Here is a 20497-nt window from a genome sequence, read left to right as displayed (position 1 = left end):
ATATAGGACCATCAAGCCTCACATGTAGGAACAATTTGGGATGGCAGTATGTCGCATACTATTACTAGGTCACTGTGACCTACTTTTCACGGTTTACTACACATAACAGTAAATCCTTGTCCAGATCATATCTTGCATACAGATGCATACAGGACCATCAAACCATGTCATGTAGGAATAACTTGGGATGGTGGTTGGTCCAAAACAAACTATTCATGAATCCCATTGCAAAAATTTCACATAATTAGAATTGAATCATATCCGTAACATATTCATTAATATAGATATGGTTTTCCATCAAACTCCTGATGGGCGTATCATGTACCTCACCGGTACTCTTGTTTCTAATGCAGCAAAAGATCTTTTATATGCACTTTTCCACAGACAGGAAAGCACATACCACGGCCTTTGACCAGTTGAGGTGTACTGGTTGAAACAAGAATGTGGTATCAAGTCCTTAAGAAATGTCAAAATGATGCACTGATGGTAGAAACACATTTTAGAGTATATTTGATCTTGTTTTTTTTTTTCCAGAGGTTCAGTTCATCTTGGATTCAGTTATACCAGAGTTGGACAGAGACCCATCAAAGCGATTTATCTATGTGGAGATTGCTTTCTTTGCCCGGTGGTTCCGAGAACAGCTGGACCCCATGAGACACACAGTTAAGCGGTTGGTTAATGAAGGTGGGGCTCATCAAATCACATGTAACACAGACCACTAAATACAGTGAATTTAAAAGTTATTGTTTTTTGTTTCATTCATAAAGAAAGGTAAGATATATATATATATATATATGTTGGTAATGTCATATGTCAAAAGGAGTGTTACTTTTTTGAAGTTATTATCTTTGTCTGACACCATAGGTACTATGTCATCCACACTGCATACTTATTCACTATTAATAAGCTGACATTGATAGTCACTTAAGCTTATATATACCAAGCTAAAATTATGTATAAAGAATGTTAACACACTGCACCAATTTCAGAAATTAAAGTGATTTGGATTTTTCCTGATTTCTGGATTTTAGCATTATCGAAAAAAACTAATTGTTCCAGAAATTTTAAAATTAAAAATAAAACATGCCTATATGTACCTTCCAATGCACTGCTAAAGTGCTGAGGTGTCATTAAACAAATATTCCTTTGTTTTGTTTACCCCCCAGCCCCCACAGTCCCCCATAATATGGTCTAATAATTTATTTCTACAACTAATAAATATGATGTAACAGTAATCTAATAATAGCATTTCGGTATGTTGTTAGGCCGTCTGGAGTTTATCCTTGGTGGATGGTGCATGAACGATGAGGGTGCCACTCACTACAATGCCATCATAGACCAACACACACTCGGCTTTGAGTTTCTACGGACGAGTATTGGAGATTGTGCTCGACCGAGAATCGCATGGCAGATTGATCCATTTGGTCACTCCAGAGAACAAGCATCCATTTTCGCTCAGGTTTTATGGTTTTTACATGCTTGTCTTTTTGGTCGTATTTTAGTATGGCATTGTTTACCCATCCATATGTCCATCTGTCCATCTATCCAATTGTCTGCCTGTAAACGTTTTGTTTCTGGAGCTTATCTTTCTTATCAATTCATATAGATCCATAAAACCTTGCTTGCAAGTAAAGCCTTGGATGGCAGTGTGCTGCATACTATATCTATGTCACTGCGACCTACTTATGATGGGTGTATCATGGATCTCGCCAGTATACTCTTGTTTAAAATGTGTTTATTTAAGTTGATTTATTGCTGCTGAGTCCTTCAGTAAAGCTACTACATGTACATGTAGGTTATGTAAAAATGTGTTTCACTTATCTATAAAATATTCCCAACAAAATGTTACTTAAAAATATGTACATGTATAATGAATTTGTCTCAAAAAGTACTATTCACCTCAGCAGCGTTTGCCTCATGAACGATAAATCTAGGATTGATTCCCGTCGGTAGACCCATTTCTCATTCCAGCCAGTGCTCCACAACTGGTGTATCAAAGGCTGTGGTATGTTCTATCCTGTCTGTGGTATGGTGCATATAAAAGATCCCTTGCTGCTAATCAAAAAGAGTAACCCATGAAGTGGCGACAGCGTGTTTCCTCTCTCAATGTATGTGTGGTCCTTAGACCATATGTCTGATGCCATATAGCCGTAAATAAAATGTGTTGAGTGCGTCGTTAAATAAAACATTTCCTTCTTTCCTTTTCACCCGAGGTGCTTTTGTCATCAGATCGAACCATCTTGGTGGACTAATAAAAAAAATTCCTGTCCCAAATAGTGCACCAATATTTGACATCCAATAGCCAATGATTAATAAATCAATGTGCTCTAGTAGTGTCTTTAAACAAAACAAACTGTAACTTTAATTTTATTCAACTGTATTATAGGATTTTTTACACCCATCCCAACCAGTGCCCCATGCACTACTGGTGAGTTACATCAAAGGTCGTGGTATGTGCTGTTCTGTCTATTAGAAGGAGCATTTAAAGGGACATTCCTGAGTTTACTGCATTGTAAGATGTTTCTGACTAATAAAATATTTCTACGATTAAACTTACATATTAAATATATTTTCTTGTTTAGAATATCAGTTTCTGTATATTCAATGGGTTTCTGGTCGTCTTAATATTTGTAAGAAGCCCAAACTGGATTTTGTCTTCAAATAATTTCGTACGTACGAAAAAATCATTTTTAGGAAATAAAATGAAATTTAACCTAGTACAAATATTAGAACAACCAGAAACACGTTTAATATACAGCCACTAATAATTTACGCAGGAAAATATATTTGATATGTAATTACAGTCGTCAAAAAGTCTCTGTTAGTCGATAACATGTGAAACATTGCAGCAAACTCAGGAATGTCCCTTTAAAATATCCCTCACTGTTAATATAAAAAGAAATGTATCAGGTTCACTCTAAGATTGTCAGAATTATCAAATACATGTATTTAACATCAATGTGCTCTGGTGGTGTCATTAAGCAAGACAAACGTTTACTTATCTGTGAGACAGACCCTTTAATTGTTATCAGTGCACTTTGTTCCTCAATATCTAATAAGTACATGTAGACTATGGAACATAATGTACATGCATTTTATATCTGATACACTATAATATCTCGTGTCCTTGATGAAGATACTGTTGTCTTGTTGTGGTATCACAGGGTCAGATGTCTCGCTCAGATATGTGTTACCTGTGTACAGGGAGTAGAATTTACAGCTTAATGGTAGACTATTTGCCTGAGATAAAAACATATGTTTGACAAGACCTCAACACATTTTTAAAATGCATGGTTGTATGGCTGTTTGATGTCTAACATAAGGTGCAATGAGTATGAGTTGCAATATTTTTAAAAGACACGGTTGTATACATATATGGCTATTTGATGTCTAACATAAGGTGCAATGAGTTGCAATATTTTTTATAATGTATGGTTGTATGGCTATTTGATGTCTAACATAAAGTGCAATGAGTTGCAATATTTAAAAAATACATGGTTGTACAATGTATGGTTATGGTGTGCAATAAGTATGGGTTGCATTATTTTTAAAAGACACGGTTGTATGGCTATTTGATGTCTAACATAAGGTGCAATGAGTTGCAATATTTTTTATAATGCATGGTTGTATGGCTATTTGATGTCTAACATAAGTTGCAATATTTAAAAAATACATGGTTGTATGGCTATTTGCTGTTTAACTTAAGGTGCAGAGTGGTGTTGGATTCGACACCCCCCCCCCCCCCCCCCCGCCAATCACCCCCGCTCCAAATTTATTTTATTTTATTTTTTTAATGTTTTTTTCCTGGGGATCATAACCCCTAAAAGTCACATGTCTATTGAGAGTCGACAGCATGTAAAACATTCCTTGTTGTTATTTACTTTTGTTTAGGTTTTATCTGCTTGTTTTGTAGTTTGGATTCGATGCTCTGTTTTTTGGTCGTCTTCACTACCAAGACAAAGCTAAAAGACTGAACACTACAACTCTGGAAATGGTGTGGCATGGAAGTCCACAAAACCTAGGTATGCCAGCACGCAAGTACATGTATGGCATTGTATATTATATGGTTGTCTAATTTAAGAAACAGTTTACTCTGTCTGACTGTTAGTGTTATGAATTAATTGGTTTATTTCATCGACGAACTTAAAAATTTGACATTTTTCACCACAGTCGATTATGGATTTCATAATACAGTGAAACCCCTCGAAACCGGACACCCTCGAAACCAAATAAAAAGTCTTGGATTAAGAGGCATCCAGTTTAGATAGGTTCTTTCCTGTGCAGATATTTAAAAAGGGACCATGAAAAACGTCCGGTTTTGAGGGAATTCTGGTTTACAGAGGGTCCGGTTTTGAGAGGTTTCACTGTATATCATCACGTCGCTAAAACCCAACCAATCAAATTCTGATTATAATTAATAATGGGAACATCACTACTGTGCATGTAGTAGCAGTGAAACCCTTAAAACTGGACCATCTGTAAACCGGATTGAAGTAAAACCGGATATTTTACATGGTCCTATTTTTGGGTGGGACGTAGCCCAGTGGCAAAGCGCTCGCTCGGTTTGGGATCGATCCCCATTGGTGGGCCCATTAGGCTATTTCTCGTCACAGCTAGTGCACCACGACTGGTATATCAAAGGTCATGGTTATGTGCTGTCCTGTCTGTGGGATGGTGCATATAAAAGATCCTTTCCTGCTAATAGAAAAGAGTAGCCCATGAAGTGGCGACAGCGGGTTTCCTTTCTCAATATCTGTGTGGTCCTTAACCATATGTCCGACGCCATATAACTGTAAATAAAATGTGTTGAGTGCATCGTTAAATAAAATAGTTCCTTTCCTGTATATTATATGGTTGTCTAATCTAAGAAACAGTTTACTCTCTCTGACTGTTATGAATTACTTGGTTAATTTCATCGATGATTAATTGTCAATGAACTTAAAAATTTGGTATTTTTCACCACAATCGATCATGGATTTCATAATATATATCATCACATCGCTAAAACCCAACCAATCAAATTCTGATTATAATCAATCATGGGAACATCACTACTGTGCATGAAGTAGCAATAAAACCCTTAAAACTGGAGACCATCTGTAAACCGGATTGAAGTAAAACCGGATTGAAGTAAAACCGGATATTTTACATGGTTCTTTTTTTAGGGTGGGACGTAGCCCAGTGGCAAAGCGCTTGCTTGATGCTCAGTCGGTTTGGGATCAATCCCCATTGAGCTATTTCTCGTCATAGCCAGTGCACCATGACTGGTATATCAAAGGCTGTGGTATGTGCTGTCCTGCCTGTGGGATGGTGCATATAAAAAATCCCTTGCTACTAATGGAAAAATGTAGCGGGTTTCCTCTCTATGACTGTCAAAAATGACCATATGTTTGACATCCAATAGTCGATGATTAATTAATCAATGTGCTTTAGTGGTGTCGTTAAACAAAACAAACTTTACTTTGGTCCTTTTTTAAATATCAGTACAGAAATATCCTCACTATACTGAATACCCTTTAAAATCTGAATTTTTACTTGGTCCTGGGGGAGGAGGGGGGGGGGGGACATAGCCCAGTGGTAAAGTGCTCACCTGATGTGCAGATGGTCATTGATTGAGCCCTGTCAGTGGGCCCTGTCAGTGGGCCCATTGGGCTATTGTCTGTTCCAGCCAGTGCACCACAAAGACCATGGTATGTGCTATCCTGTCTGTGGGATGGTGCATATAAAAGATCCATTGCTACTAATGGAAAAAGGGAAGTGGATTTCTTTTGATGACTAAGAGTCAGAATTACCAAATGTTTGACATCCAATATTAGCTGATGATTAATTAATCAATATGCTCTAATTAAACAAAACAAACCTTTTTGGTTCTGTGGGTGTCCAGTTTAAAGAAGTTTTACAGTATATAGTTGAATTTTAAGAGAAGGACATGTTATAAAACATTTTTTTACCTGTCTATAAAAATCACTTATGTCAGTTGGCCTACTAAATATTGCCCGATAATGTATATTAATAAGTATTGAAAAAGGGTGGGATTTAGCTCAGTAGAGCACTTAATTAGCCTGAATTAAGTGTTTGGGTCATAGGATCGAAGCACATCAGTGGACCCATTGGGTTTTTCACAATCCCTGTGGTATGTGCTGTCCTGTCTGTGAGAAAGTGCACATAATGGAAAAATTAATTTAGTTTCTTCTAAATACTGTGTGTCAGAATTACCAATAGCTGATGGTGCATTAATCTATGTGCTCTAATGGAAAGAAAGAAAGAAATGTTTTATTTTAACGATGCACTCAACACATTTTATTTATGGTTATATGGCGTCAGACATATGGTTAAGGACCACACAGATATTGGGAGAGGAAACCCGCTGTCGATCCCCGTCGGTGCACCCATTGGGCTATTTCTTGTTCCAATCAGTGCTCCACAACTGGTATAACAAAGGTCGTGGTATGTACTATCCTGTCTGTGGGATGGTGCATATAAAAGATCCCCTGCTGCTAATCAAAAAGAGTAGGCCATGAAGTGGCGACAGTGGGTTTCCTTTCCCAATACCTGTGTGGTCCATAACCATATGTCTGACACCATATAACCATAAATAAAATGTGTTGAGTGTGTCATTAAATAAAACATTCCCTTCCTTCCTTGCCTTTTGGAGCTTGGCTCATTAGATTTCATCAAACCCAAATTGCCCTTCTTTTTAGTATTTTGTGACCCTCGTCTTTACAAAATCCTGGATCCATGCAACCTTAACACACAGAGTATACACATGTATATTAAAAAAGGTCATCAACTCAGCAAATCCCTCCCTTTAACATTTGTCCCTAGGATACGTTAGAGCTTCAGCTTCATTTGAAGTTCATATCTTGAGTGAATTAATTTTCACATTTCTTTACAATATACTGTTGAATATATGTTTTTTTATGTCTAATATGTTACAGTCCAGAGCCGCATTTACCTTATACTCATAAGGCGATGGTAGCACAATGTTTGCTTTTTGTAAAATGGGGCCCATATCATTGTTAGCTTTAAGATCATCTTATTTGTCCAACTACCTTATGCACATAAGGTGATTGTACACTACGATTGCTTTTTGTAAAAGAGGGCCCATATCATTGTTAGCTTTAAGATCATCTTAAGTGTCCAACTACCTTATGCACATAACGTGATTGTACACTACGATTGCTCTTTGTAAAAGAGGGCCCATATCATTGTTAGCTTTAAGATCATCTTAAGTGTCCAACTACCTTATGCACATAAGGTGATTGTACACTACGATTGCTCTTTGTAAAAGAGGGCCCATATCATTGTTAGCTTTAAGATCATCTTAAGTGCCCAACTACTTTATGCACATAAGGTGATTGTACACTACGATTGCTCTTTGTAAAATGGGGCCCATATCATTATTAGCTTTAAGATCATCTTAAGTGCATAACTACCATATACACTTAAGGCAATCTTAGCTTAGTAACTAGTTTAACATGTCCATATACCACTAGGGTTTCAAACATGCCCATCCCGAGTCCGGCCTCCGATAGGATCGGGGGTCTGACACAGGACAGGGATAACTTAACAAATATGGCCAATTTTGAAATTTTGAATATTAACACCAAAAGTATTTTTAAAAGGGGGAAAATTGGGGTTAAGTATGCAAAAAAAATAAAATAAAAAATAAAATAAAATAAATTTAGGAAAAGGGGCTGCCATTCATATTATAAACATAGCTTAAGGCGATCATAGTACTACGACTGCTTTGTAATATGGGGCCCATATGATTATTTGCAGGAGAAAAGTCTGACCTGTTTACAGGAGTGAACTACAACCTGTACAATGCTCCTGATGGTTTTTGCTATGACATCCACTGTGATGATCCTCCAATTATGGTAACAACCTCTGACACATTTTTCTTTTAGTTACTGGTGAATGGAAAAAATATTTGACTGAATTAAGTGTTCCATTTTTCTCCAAAGGATTTTTTGGTAACAATACTAAGATATAGAAATTGCATAGTGCTACGATATACACTGTGATGATCCTCCAGTTATGGTAACAACCTCTCACACATTTGTATTTTAATTACTGGTAAATGGAAAAATATTTTACTGAAGTGTTCCATTTTTCTCCAGGTTTTTTTTTGGTAACAATACTAAGATATAGAAATTACATAGTGGATCATAAAGGAGTTGCCAGTTATTTATGTCCCAAGTGAAATAATTTTCACTTATCACAAGCTTTTATTTAGTTCAGAAGTCATTGTTGATTAGGTCTTTCCTGTCCATTTACAATTTCATTGCACAAAATGGCTCCACCTCATTGTTTTGCATAAAATAGCTTGTCTTTTCACATTCCTGATGACTCATTATTTTATAATTATAATTAATAATTTACAAACAATCAGTTGTTATTACATGATTTATGTGACATTTTATTTCAGGATGATGAACGAATGCATGATTACAATGTGAATGAGACAGTTGAAAACTTCCTCAAGGCAGTGAAAGATCAGGTAATAATTTAACAGATATAACTACAATTTATGAAAATATAATTCAGAGCACATTCAAGCTTGTAGGGCCATAAACCTCATTTTGCTACCAAAATAAAATTATAATAAATTGTTAGGAAATTTTCAATTTTATGGATATTAAGAATGTTATAGATAAAATATAATGCACATTAGTCACAGAGGCTAACACTAGGAATAAGGCAGTGTTGTATTAGAGCAGTTTATCTGAAAAATTAGATTAAAAGTGGGTATTAGTGCAAAAATGGTAATTACCCATAATGCATTAAACAAAATGGCAGCGGCCATTATATCGCACGTATGAAAGTGCTATTACCCATAATGCTTTAAACAAAATGGCAGTGTCCATTATACAACATGAGTGAAAGTACTTATTACCTATAATGCATTAAACAAAATGGCAGCGACCATTGTAAAGTACATGATTTTTCATAGCATGGTATTCATAGATACCCAAAATAGTTGTATGATAGCCTTCTTATATTTGGAGTTACATTTGTTTAGTTGAATTTTCTCATTCTGTTTGGTATGGCAAAATAGTGTAGTAAAATGGACAAAATAGTATAATGGGATTGCATTCCATAAAATGAGTTATTAAAATGCCACCACAATATTTTAATCACCCATTAGTAGTATTTAGATTTTATAATGACTGTTTTGTCCTGATGTTATATGTCACTGGTTAGAAGACTGTTATAATATTTATATGTGGTCAAAATAGAATATAACATGAGTTAAGTTAGCATATCAAATATTTTGGTATGTACTGTCCTGACTGAAAAGATGAGTATAAAAGATTTGTTGCTTGTGGACAAATGTAGGAAGTTTTCTCTAACCTTGTGTATTAGTGACCAAATGTTAGATGTACACTAGCAGATAATAAATAATTTGAGGTGTTCTAGTAATAATGTTAAACAAAACAAACACAAGTTAGGACAAAACAACCATAATTTACCATACCATGATAGTTTTATTAAATTGCTATAACAGTTGAAATTGTAACAATGTTACAAATTATTAGTAGTAATATAACTCTACTAAACTACTTGTGTATTGCTCAAGGTCATATTGATTCACAAAGCCACATGACTCATGCTGAATAGTTTATTGACATGACTCATGCTGAATAGATTTTTGCATTACTCATTGGAAATTGAAGATTGTAATAATTAAATACTTTTCTTTCACAGTTCAAATACCCGACCTGTTATCACTATATATGATGATGTTTATACTTCATTTAATGCATTTCCCTAGACATGTTGAGCCAAAGTATTTGTGAAACATGTGACCAACACATGTACGTGTCCGCCATTAAAAATTGAAAGTCTGAATTGCCTTCTCTTCTTTTTCCAGGTAATTGTGATGATTGTGCCTAGTACCCGGTAACAGAGAGTTTATAAACACTTAACCCAACCTCTCACTAGTATGCAGGGTTGATATTTAGCTTGGTCAGTAGTAGGGCCTCCATGAGTACTCGATTGTCAAACTCGACCTGGACCGGAGTACCCAACATTTACACTAGATAATAATGAGACTAAGGAATAAAGTAAAATAGCATTATGCATCCTAATTCCAGTACTGAACATGGATGCCAAATCATGTCATCGTATTCAGGCCTTGACCGTAACTTTTTTCAGTGGTAGCCCACTGGGCTACCAGTTTATAAAATCTGGTAGCCCTCAATAAAAATTGGTAGCCCCATAATTTTAATAAATTAAAAAAACTAAATACTTTAGGTGGGGGTTTTACGTGTTTAAGCGTCTTGTTGATTGTGGAGCAACTGGATGTGCGAAAAAAAAAGTCTAGTAGACTGGTGGACTACTGGGCTTAGACAGCCCAGACAACAAATTGGTAGCCAAAACAAGCCAGGCTACTGCTGAGGTCGAGCCCTGGTATTGCATTCAGAAACCAGTTCAGTGTTGTGACGGACGGCCAAATTAAAAGAGAAACTAGCGCATGATCATATAATTATTGTGTAACTTGTATCGTTGATTATCTACTGCTGAAATTATTAGCCTACATTGTCCATTGTATTATAGTTGATAGTTATATTCCACCTTGTACGACCAGCCTCAGTGGCGTCGTGGTTAGGCCATTGGTCTATAGGCTAGTAGGTACTGGGTTCCAAAAAACAGTGTCAGAATGACCATATGTTTGACGTCTCAATAGCCGATGATAAGATAAAAAATCAATGTGCTCTAGTGGCGTCATTAAATAAAACAAACTTTACTCTTTTTTTTCCCACCTTGTACCTGTGAATGGACTCAAGTCTTGCTAGACTCGACCAGTACTTGAGTACTCGTGGAGATCCTAGTCAGTAAAGCATTTGTTTTGATATGTCCAGTCCATTCATTCAGACTGAATGTAATCTGTTAACATCAGCAAGGTTGTTTTCTTTGTTTTGATATTTCCAGGCCAGCCATTACGCGACAAATCACATCATGATGACGATGGGCTCGGACTTCCAGTATCAGAACGCTAACAACTGGTTCAAGAACCTCGACAAGCTCATTCAGTATGTCAACAGTCAGGTAACTGGGTTTCCCTCAACTTTGATATTAGAACAAGTGAGTAAGTGAATAAATTAATGATCATATGAATGAATAAATGAATGAGTAAATGATCATCTGAATGAATGAATGAATGATTGTAGAAATGTTTGAATGATGAATAAAACGTGAATGAATCAATGAACCACCAAACAGTCACAAAATTTAAAAAATAATTTAAAAATTAAAACTTTTATTTTTTTCAGACCTTAAAAACAGTGTACAGACTGTGATAAAAGCAAATCTATGACCATGGTTAAACTATAACTAAAACAAACAGCTGAATTATTAACACAATATATAATAACAGATTAAACATTTAGAAAGAAGCATCTGTTCACAATGGCCAATAGGAAAAAGTAGCACAGGTTAATGCTTCCTGAATTAATTATTTTTAATTTCCTAAAGACACTGTTCTGTATTTACCATTCCCATGGAAACAGTTCCACAAGTGTTGCCACCCCTGCACCAAAGTGGGTAACAACTCCTGCAGGGATAACAGAACATAGCAACTTGCGACTTTATTTCACTCCACATGGTTTATTCACCATATTCTTCACTTGCTAATCAGTTCACCATATTCTACACTTGCTAACCAGTTCACCATATTCTGCACTTGCTAACTAGTTCACCATATTCTACACTTGCTAACCAGTTCACCATATTCTTCACTTGCTAACCAGTTCACCATATTCTTCACTTGCTAACCAGTTCACCATATTCTACACTTGCTAACCAGTTCACCATATTCTTCACTTGCTGACCAGTTCACCATATTCTACACTTGCTAACCAGTTCTGAACAATTACAATAATCCGACCATCCATTTCATATTTATTGTCCTTCCCATCCTCCTACGAAAAAACAACTATTTTTGTAATTTCAGTTTGGTTTGACGTAAAAAGAAAAGTAAAAGTCTTTTGTTTATAAGAAAAATCCCTATTTTTATGTGCAATTTAGAAAACAATTGGCTCAAAACTAAATAATTTGTTGTAAATTCCATATTATGCGAAAAGGTGTTCCCTGTGGGAATTAAGGACTATAGTAGATTATGCCCTTTGCTTTGTAATTCTCACTTCAAAATATTTCTGTTTGAATTGTAGCAGTCGCAGGGCAGCAATGTGAACTTGATTTATTCCACACCTTCCTGCTACACATTCCAAGTGAACCGAGCAAACAAGACGTGGACCACCAAGACAGATGATTTTTACCCATACGCTCAACACGAGCATAGCATCTGGACGGGTTTCTACACCAGTAGGGCAGCTCTCAAGGGTTACGACAGGCGAACAAACAATTTTTTACAGGTATAAACACAGATTGGGTTTCTGCACTAGTAGGGCAGCTCTCAAGGGTTACGACAAATGGACAAACAATTTCTTACAGGTATAAACACAGATTGGGTTTCTAAATCAGTAGGGCAGCTCTCAAGGGTTACGACAGATGGACAAACAATTTCTTACAGGTATAAACACAGATTGGGTTTCTACACCAGCAGGGCAGCTCTCAAGGGTTACGACAGACGGACAAACAATTTCTAACAGGTATAAACACAGATTGGGTTTCTACACCAGCAGGGCAGTTCTCAAGGGTTACGACAGACGGACAAACAATTTCTTACAGGTATAAACACAGGCAAAGTAGAAATATCAATATTTTGTCTGTGGAAAAATGTCTTTGTGAATGCTTTAAAAAAAAAAAAATGCTTTGGTTAATGTAGTAGTAGTTGATAGCACTTTATTATTTTTGTTATTACATTGAAGAATATTATTTAAATCCTGTTTTTCACTAGATTTTTTCATTGTACTGTTCATTCTGTTTAGGTGGTCTCATCCAACGGTGTTTCCCGGGTTGAAAGGGGTATGCATGTAGTGATAATGTTTTATATTCTTTTAATACAGACAAAGGAAAACAACAATAATTTTTATTTTATTTTAGTTTATCATTGATTTTTCCTGCATGTACCGGTATGTATGTTAAAGATACCACATAAATTTACAAGTGGTATATGTATATATATCCGGAAAAATTTATAGAAACGTAAAGAAAATTCTCTTCTTAACCATTTAACCCCCCACCCCCCAACAAAACTCCTAGCTACGGCCCTGCATAGTTATATTGCACACATTTGATGTTTTGATTGACAGCCTATATAGTCTCAGGTGTGACAGCCAGCACCAGGCTCCACCTGCTGTCAGTTAAAACACTGAAAGTGTACAATAAGCATGCATACCATGTGTAAGTTTATAGAGTAACTGACTTGTACCATGCCCCTTAGATATGTGACACTGGATGATGTGATAAGGAAGGAAGAAGGAAATGTTTTATTTAACAACATACTCAACACATTTTATCTATTGTTATATGGCATTGGACATATGGTTAAGGACCACACAGATATTGAGAGAGGAAACCCACTGTTGCCACTTCATGGGCTATGGATCTTTTATATGCACCATCCCACAGACAGGGTAGTACATACCACAGCCATTGACTACCCTGTCTGTGGGATGGTGCATATAAATGATCCCTTGCTGCTAATCGAAAAGAGTAGCCCATGAAGTATAAGGAAGTCTGTCTCAGTAAGAGATAAAGTTAAAAAGTATGCAGTTACACTGATTTATTGCACGCTTTTGTCAAAGAGAAAACAACCTACATTGTAAGCATGGTACAGTTAGAAGATAGAATCTTATATATATTGGCTATACATTTTTAAAACAATTTTAGCTTCATATATATTATATTGAAATAACCATTGTGCAATGTAGTTAATTCAGTCTATTTCGTAGAGCTGGGCAGTATTGAAATTTGAGGTTCGGTATCGATATCGGTATTTGTGGGGTGATTTACCTCAGTATTAGTACAGTATTCGGTATTGACATGATACCGATATCGAACGCTATTTTTGGTATACTCTGCTTTAAATGCATGTTTGTGCTATGGCTCACCTGCTTATTTCATCTAAATACAATTAAATTCCATATGCAAGGCTCTCGTCTGATTTATACCAACCCATTTTGCGTTCATCAGATATATTATTAGTGCTTTCCGGGAAATATTTTTAAATACCGAAATTTCGGTATTTTGAAATTTGCTCGGTACGGTAAATTGGTATTGACATAATACCGATACCGAATGGTATATACGTTATACCGCCCAGCTCTACTATTTCTCCTCACATGTTGACATCTTGCTATGTTTTAGGTTGTTATGCAGATGGATGCCTTGGCTAAACTAGAAGACACGGACAACAGCACATACAACATTCAGATACTCAGTATGTATTCAGTTCTCATGCATATAACCAGTGTACCACAGTACAAAGCCATTAGGCTGTTATCATCATCATGATGGTAATTTCCATCATTATTGTAACAGTATTATAACGTTCAAACTCTGCCCCTTCCCACATTTGGTATAAAATTCAAAATTGCCCGTTAGTATTCTGTCCCAGACAACTGGCTATCCAGAGGCCGGGCCCAGGATGGACATGCCCAAAACCGTAGTGGTATAGGGGCATGTTAAAAGGGTACTCTCTCTCTCTCAAACTCTGCTATTTTGATATAAAATTAATTCTACTCTTTCATCATTAAATGTACTGTAACCAGGGCCGTACCCTGATAAAAATCCTAGGGGGGCACTACTTTTTATAAACAAATGAAACACTGAGATGTTTATGCTATTTTCTAGAGTAAAAAGAAAAAAAAAAGAAAGAGGTTCTCGGGGGGTCAACTGCACCCCCCCCCCTCCCCCTGCCCTGGAGGGTACGGCCCTGGTAACTGTTACAGTATTATTATAACTTTCAAACTGTGTTATACTGATATAAAATTAATTCTACTCTTTGATCATTAGAGGAACTGTAAGAGTTTTATAACTTTGAAAATCCAATAGCCAATGATTAATTACTGTAATCAATGTGTTCTAAAGGCATCATTAAACAAAACAAAAAAATACCGGCCTCGGTGGCGTCATGGTTAGGCCATCAGTCTACAGGCTGGTAGGTACTGGGTTCGGATCCCAGTCAAGGCATGGGATTTTTAATCCAGATACCGACTCCAAACCGTGAGTGAGTGCTCCGCAAGGCTCAGTGGGTAGATGTAAACCACTTGCACCGACCAGTGATCCATAACTGGTTCAACAAAGGCCATGGTTTGTGGTATCCTGCCTGTGGGAAGTGCAAATAAAAGATCCCTTGCTGCCTGTCATAAAAAGAGTAGCCTATGTGGTGACAGCGGGTTTCCTCGAAAAAACAGTGTCAGAATGACCATACATGTATGTTTGACATCCAATAGCCGATGATAAGATAAAAAATCAATGTGCTCTAGTGGCGTCGTTAAATAAAACAAACTTTACTTTTTTCAATGTGTTCTAAAGGCGTCATTAAAGAAAACAAGCTTTAACTTTACAACTGAGCTATATATATTCCTTCATTTCCATGATGTCTGATACATGATTAGATTGATTGCAAATTTCATTTTTGTGAAATGTTGGTGTTATTACTGTAAGATATACATGTACCTTTTTATGATATTAATTTGTTTCTGTTTTTGATATTTAAATATTTTATTCACCATCTTCAATATGTAACAACATTTTACATAATGTAAAATATACTTTTAATACCTAATATGTATAATATAGTCTGTGAATACTATTTTCTTGACAAATATCTGCTCTTTATTAAATTTTCAGAAGAGTCAATGGGAGTTAACCAACACCATGATGGAATTAGGTAACTACTAATAAGCAACAATGTCATCATTATGTATGTCACATATTTCAGATGAATTTTATACATGTAGCAGAATCTTTTTGGGTAAAAGACGTTAACTTTAAGTATATATGTATGAAAGATAAAGAAAATGTTATAGTACCCACATGGCTGTCATCTTCGTCAAGATGCGGTAGGCATGAACACGTTTATAGATCATAGTATAAAAAGATTTTATGAGTAATCAGGGGCGGCACAGTGTAAAAAATAGTGGTACAACTTGTGGTTGCCAGACTCTCCTTTCAAATTCACCTGTGAAGGACATTTTCACAGATACAACAAATATAACCCACACACACACAAAAAAGTGGTATGCCCCTGATAATAATTAGTCTCAGTAAAAAAAACATACTAATAATTACATATCATGCACTCCCACATTTGATAGCATCTAAAATTCAGTTTGATAATTAAGGTATATAGATTTATAAAAACTCATAAGATATAAGAAAGAAAGAAACCAAAACACAAAACACAAGTTACCCATGTTACTGAAAACAAAAGTAGATTTATGGATTAAAATGGCAACATGTGCTTTTGATAGGCTACATTCATAGATATGAATTTAATTTTCTATTTATTTACCATAATGCTAGCTCCACTGACACAGTTCTTCCTTTAGATACAGAATGTTGTCTTGTTTTTTTCCAGTGGGACGTCCAAGCAGGTTGTGGCTGATGATTATGCTGAGCGTCTTGCCAGTGGAGTAATGGAAGGACAGGTCTGTATACTTCATTCACAGAGTTGTGGAGTAACAACACTAAATGTAGAATGTGTAAGTCTTGGTGGTGTGGTGTTTATATAGAGAATACTAAACAAAGAAATGTTTTATTTAACGACGCACTCAACACATATAGATTTAAGGTATATAGATTTGTGGTCCTTAACCATATGTCTGTCGTCTTGTTTTTTTTCAGCCGTCACAGGTGATACATATGGTTATATGGCGTCAGACATATGGTTAAGGACCACACAGATATTGAGAGAGGAAACCCGCTGTCGCCACTTCATGGCCTACTCTTTTCGATTAGCAGCAAGGGATCTTTTATATGCACCATCCCACAGACAGGGTAGTACATACCACAGCCTTTGATAACATGTGCACACTTTGCATGAACATCTATGCGGAGTTGTACTGTGTGACACAGTCGATCACCTGATCAGAGGTCATGACGTCTTGAAAAACAATGTGCAGAGACAATAAATATCACATGGGTATCTCTTCCACTGTGTGGTGGGACGTAGCCCAGTGGTAAAGCATTCTCTTGATGCGCGATCTGTCTAGGATCGATCCCTGTCGGTGGACCTGTTGGGTTATTTCTCGTTCCAGCCAGTGCTCCACAATTGGACAGAATTAGCCAGCTTTTGCAGGGTGCTAGATTAACAGAATGTATCACCGTTGTGAGGTATAGATACAGCAATTCCAACCCAAGGGACAAACAAATATTTTTGTGAGGGCCGAGGTTTACCGAGGGCACACATACTGTACATGTACATTGGCTACCTGGACTGTCTGTCCAGGACAGGGAGTTAGTAGTTTAAATTGTTAGTAGTTAATGCAACCCCTGCAATAGCCCATGGCAATTGGCAATGCCTTGGAGATTGCCGTGAAGTTTTTCATTCTCCACAGCACTTTTTTTTTGCTGTCCGTGGACTACAATGTATATTTAATTTAGAATTTATCTTAAACGGGGCGAGATGTAGCCCAGTGGTAAAGCGCTCGCTTGATGTGTGGTCGGTCTGGCATCGATCCCCATCGGTGGGCTATTTCTCGTTCCAACCAGTGCACCACAACTGGTACATGTATATCAAAAGCCATGGTATGTGCTGTCCTGTCTGTGGGATGGTGCATATAAAAGATCCCTTGCTACATTAGGCAAAATGTAGCGGGCTTCCTCTGATGACTAAGTGTCAGAATTACCAAATGTTTGACATCCAGTAGCCGATGATTAATCAGCCAATGTGCTCTAGTTGTGCCGTTAAACAAAACAGTCTTTTTTATGTCTTCAATTAATATGGTGAAATGTTTTGTATTTCAGAAAGTTGTGAATGATGCATACCGGAAACTTCTTCCCATTGGCCAGTCCACAGCACCAGGACAATCCTTCTGTACACTGCTCAACATTAGTTACTGTCACGTCACGGAAACAAACTCAGAGGTGAGTGTTCTTCCCTCTCTAAACTTAAATTACTGCCTTATTGTTAAAAGATGCTCAGAGATTAAAGGGACATTCCTGAGTTTGCTGCAAATTTTAAGATGTTATCGACTAACAGAGACGTTTTAACGATTGTAATTACATATCAAATATATTTTTCTGCATAAATTATTAGTGGCTGTATATTAAACATGTTTCTGATCATTCTAATATTTGTACAAGGTTAAATTTCATTTTATTTCCTAAAATATTTTGTTTTGTACATACAAAATTATTTGAAAACAAAATCCAGTTTGGGCTTCTTACAAATATTAAGACGACCAGAAACACACTGAATATACAGACACTGATATTCTAAACAAGAAAATATGTTTAATCGAAAAAATATTTTATTAGTCAGAAACATCTTACAATGCAGCAAACTCAGGAATGTCCCTTTAATGTTTTGTTTTTTTAATTCTTGTTGTAATACATACAATTTGTGTCTAGGTAATATTTATGGATAATTAACATAGTTATCAATTTCAATTTCAACGAATGAATGAATGTTTAACGACACCCCAGCGCACAAAAAATACATCGGCTATTGGATGTCAAACTGAGGTATTGTAAATGTGTAAATTACCAATTTCAACAATATCATTGATGATGATTACTGCATATTATTAGTAGTACATGCAATCTATAGTAGTTCACTCCATTTGCTTTCAGTAAGTTTTGTATTTTATTACATTTTACAGCTTTGATGGATATTTCAAAACATATTGTGTCAGCTTTTAGTAAATTAATTGTGAATACTTTCAGAAGTGTGATTCTTACAAACTGATTCATATTTTCAGTTTGAAATACCTTAATATATATAGTCCCTTGAATGTGAAAGATGATATAAAAAAAATAAAAAAATAAAAAAATAACAGGATAATACTAATATTGTTATTAAAACATTAAGAGAATTGATGTAACTGATTAAAAAATGTTTTTGTTTCAACAGTTCCAAGTGCTTATGTATAACCCGATTGGTAGAAGTGTGACGTATTACATGGAGATCCCCCTCCCGGATCACAGTGTTACAGTGACTGGACCCAATGGAGAAATAGTTCCATCCCAGGTTTCGTATTCATAATGCATCATTTAAAACAAACTAACAAACAAAGTGGAACATTTCCAGGGATCATATTTTCGAAGCCATCTTAGTGCTATGAAATCGTAAAACCATCGTAGGTTGTGACGTCATTACAGCATATGCCGTAGTGATGTCTCAGCTTACAATGGTTTTACGATTTCATAGGCTAAGATTTCTTAAAAAAATATGGGGCCAGGGATTTAACAAGGCTTTTTTGCCAGTGTCCCATGTCTGATAGGATTGGGATAATTAGTGGGAGTAAATCATACTTGGGATATTTTTTCAGGCAACTGAAAAATGCAGTATACCACTGTTGTATTAATTTATTAGGACAGACATAATTAAATATACATGTATATACTGGGAATGTTTTGCATAAAAATTGGGAATTTTTAGGGCCACGTTTTTCTGGGAAGGAGCCTATGTTCGGACTCACAGAACGCCTGGATAAATCCCCGATTTCACTCTCAACAGAGATTATTATTATCAATTGTGTTGAATACTTTTCTTGGTGGTTCCATGATTGTATTATTATACTGTAATAGATAAGTTAACCTTCACTGAACAATCTGATTAAAATTATCTCTACTGGTCTCACTTGCATGGACTCCCATGTCCAGATGACATTTCATCTATAAATAACAATTTAAATATCGACCAATTACACTTCGCCTTTTATAACGTTATTCGGGAGCATACAAATTCTAAAAATATTGGTCGAGACTATTTATGTACTAGGCGAACTTGTTGGTCTATTTCAACATTAAAAAAACAGGGGGAAAAGTGCAGTAATAAACTCTGTATTGTATACTAGTATAAACAGATTTTTTTGGCTATACCATCACGTTTTTTTTTTTTCGTCTTGAAACAAATTTTATATAAAAGTTTATATTGAAATTAGTTTCTTGCATACTTCATAATTCACCCGAATCATTTCGTATACCCTCGGCATAATCCCGAATGTTTTCAAATTCTTTTCAATCACTGGCATGATTTTGCAAGTAAGCTTTTGATTGGTCGAATGAAAGGTGAACTGGACATAAGCTCCAACGGGCTGCTGTTAGATCCACATGTAATAGTGGAGCTAAGTTTAATTAGATTGTTCACTGAAGAGATTGGAACCAGGTACCTTCTAAGCAAGAGGTTCACAACACTAGCAGCTGAGCTAATAGGGACATTCCAATTAACAACAGCCAGTGGAAGCACTTCATACAAATGTACTACCGTGTACTTCCATTTTATGATATTCAGAGTATTGTGCAAAGGTTATTTAAAATATTTATACTTATAACTGTTATAATTATTCAGATTACATGTCTGAGGGTTTTAAGAATTGATAAAAAAATCTTATCTATTAGGTATCACTCCAACTGA

At 36.0% G+C, this 20497-nt stretch overlaps 1 protein-coding gene across 1 annotated transcript in view; it reads left to right on the top strand.

Moving 5' to 3' along the window:
- The window catches only part of LOC121379702 (lysosomal alpha-mannosidase-like), a 50200-nt gene that overhangs the window by 4268 nt on the left and 25435 nt on the right, over positions 1-20497 (top strand). Inside the window, exons 4-16 of the mRNA XM_041508352.1 lie at positions 249-263; positions 535-684; positions 1266-1459; positions 3914-4022; positions 7783-7880; positions 8432-8503; positions 10939-11055; positions 12177-12380; positions 14278-14350; positions 15766-15805; positions 16496-16565; positions 17884-18003; positions 18992-19108. Of these exons, the coding sequence (XP_041364286.1) occupies positions 249-263; positions 535-684; positions 1266-1459; positions 3914-4022; positions 7783-7880; positions 8432-8503; positions 10939-11055; positions 12177-12380; positions 14278-14350; positions 15766-15805; positions 16496-16565; positions 17884-18003; positions 18992-19108 (1379 nt within the window). The remainder of the gene's footprint in view (positions 1-248; positions 264-534; positions 685-1265; positions 1460-3913; positions 4023-7782; positions 7881-8431; positions 8504-10938; positions 11056-12176; positions 12381-14277; positions 14351-15765; positions 15806-16495; positions 16566-17883; positions 18004-18991; positions 19109-20497) is intronic.

This window comes from Gigantopelta aegis, chromosome 8 (assembly GCF_016097555.1).
Source record: "Gigantopelta aegis isolate Gae_Host chromosome 8, Gae_host_genome, whole genome shotgun sequence".
Lineage (NCBI taxonomy): Eukaryota > Metazoa > Mollusca > Gastropoda > Neomphalida > Peltospiridae > Gigantopelta > Gigantopelta aegis.
The sequence above is the reverse complement of the archived record's forward strand: the minus strand, read 5'-3'. Positions and strand labels throughout refer to the sequence as shown.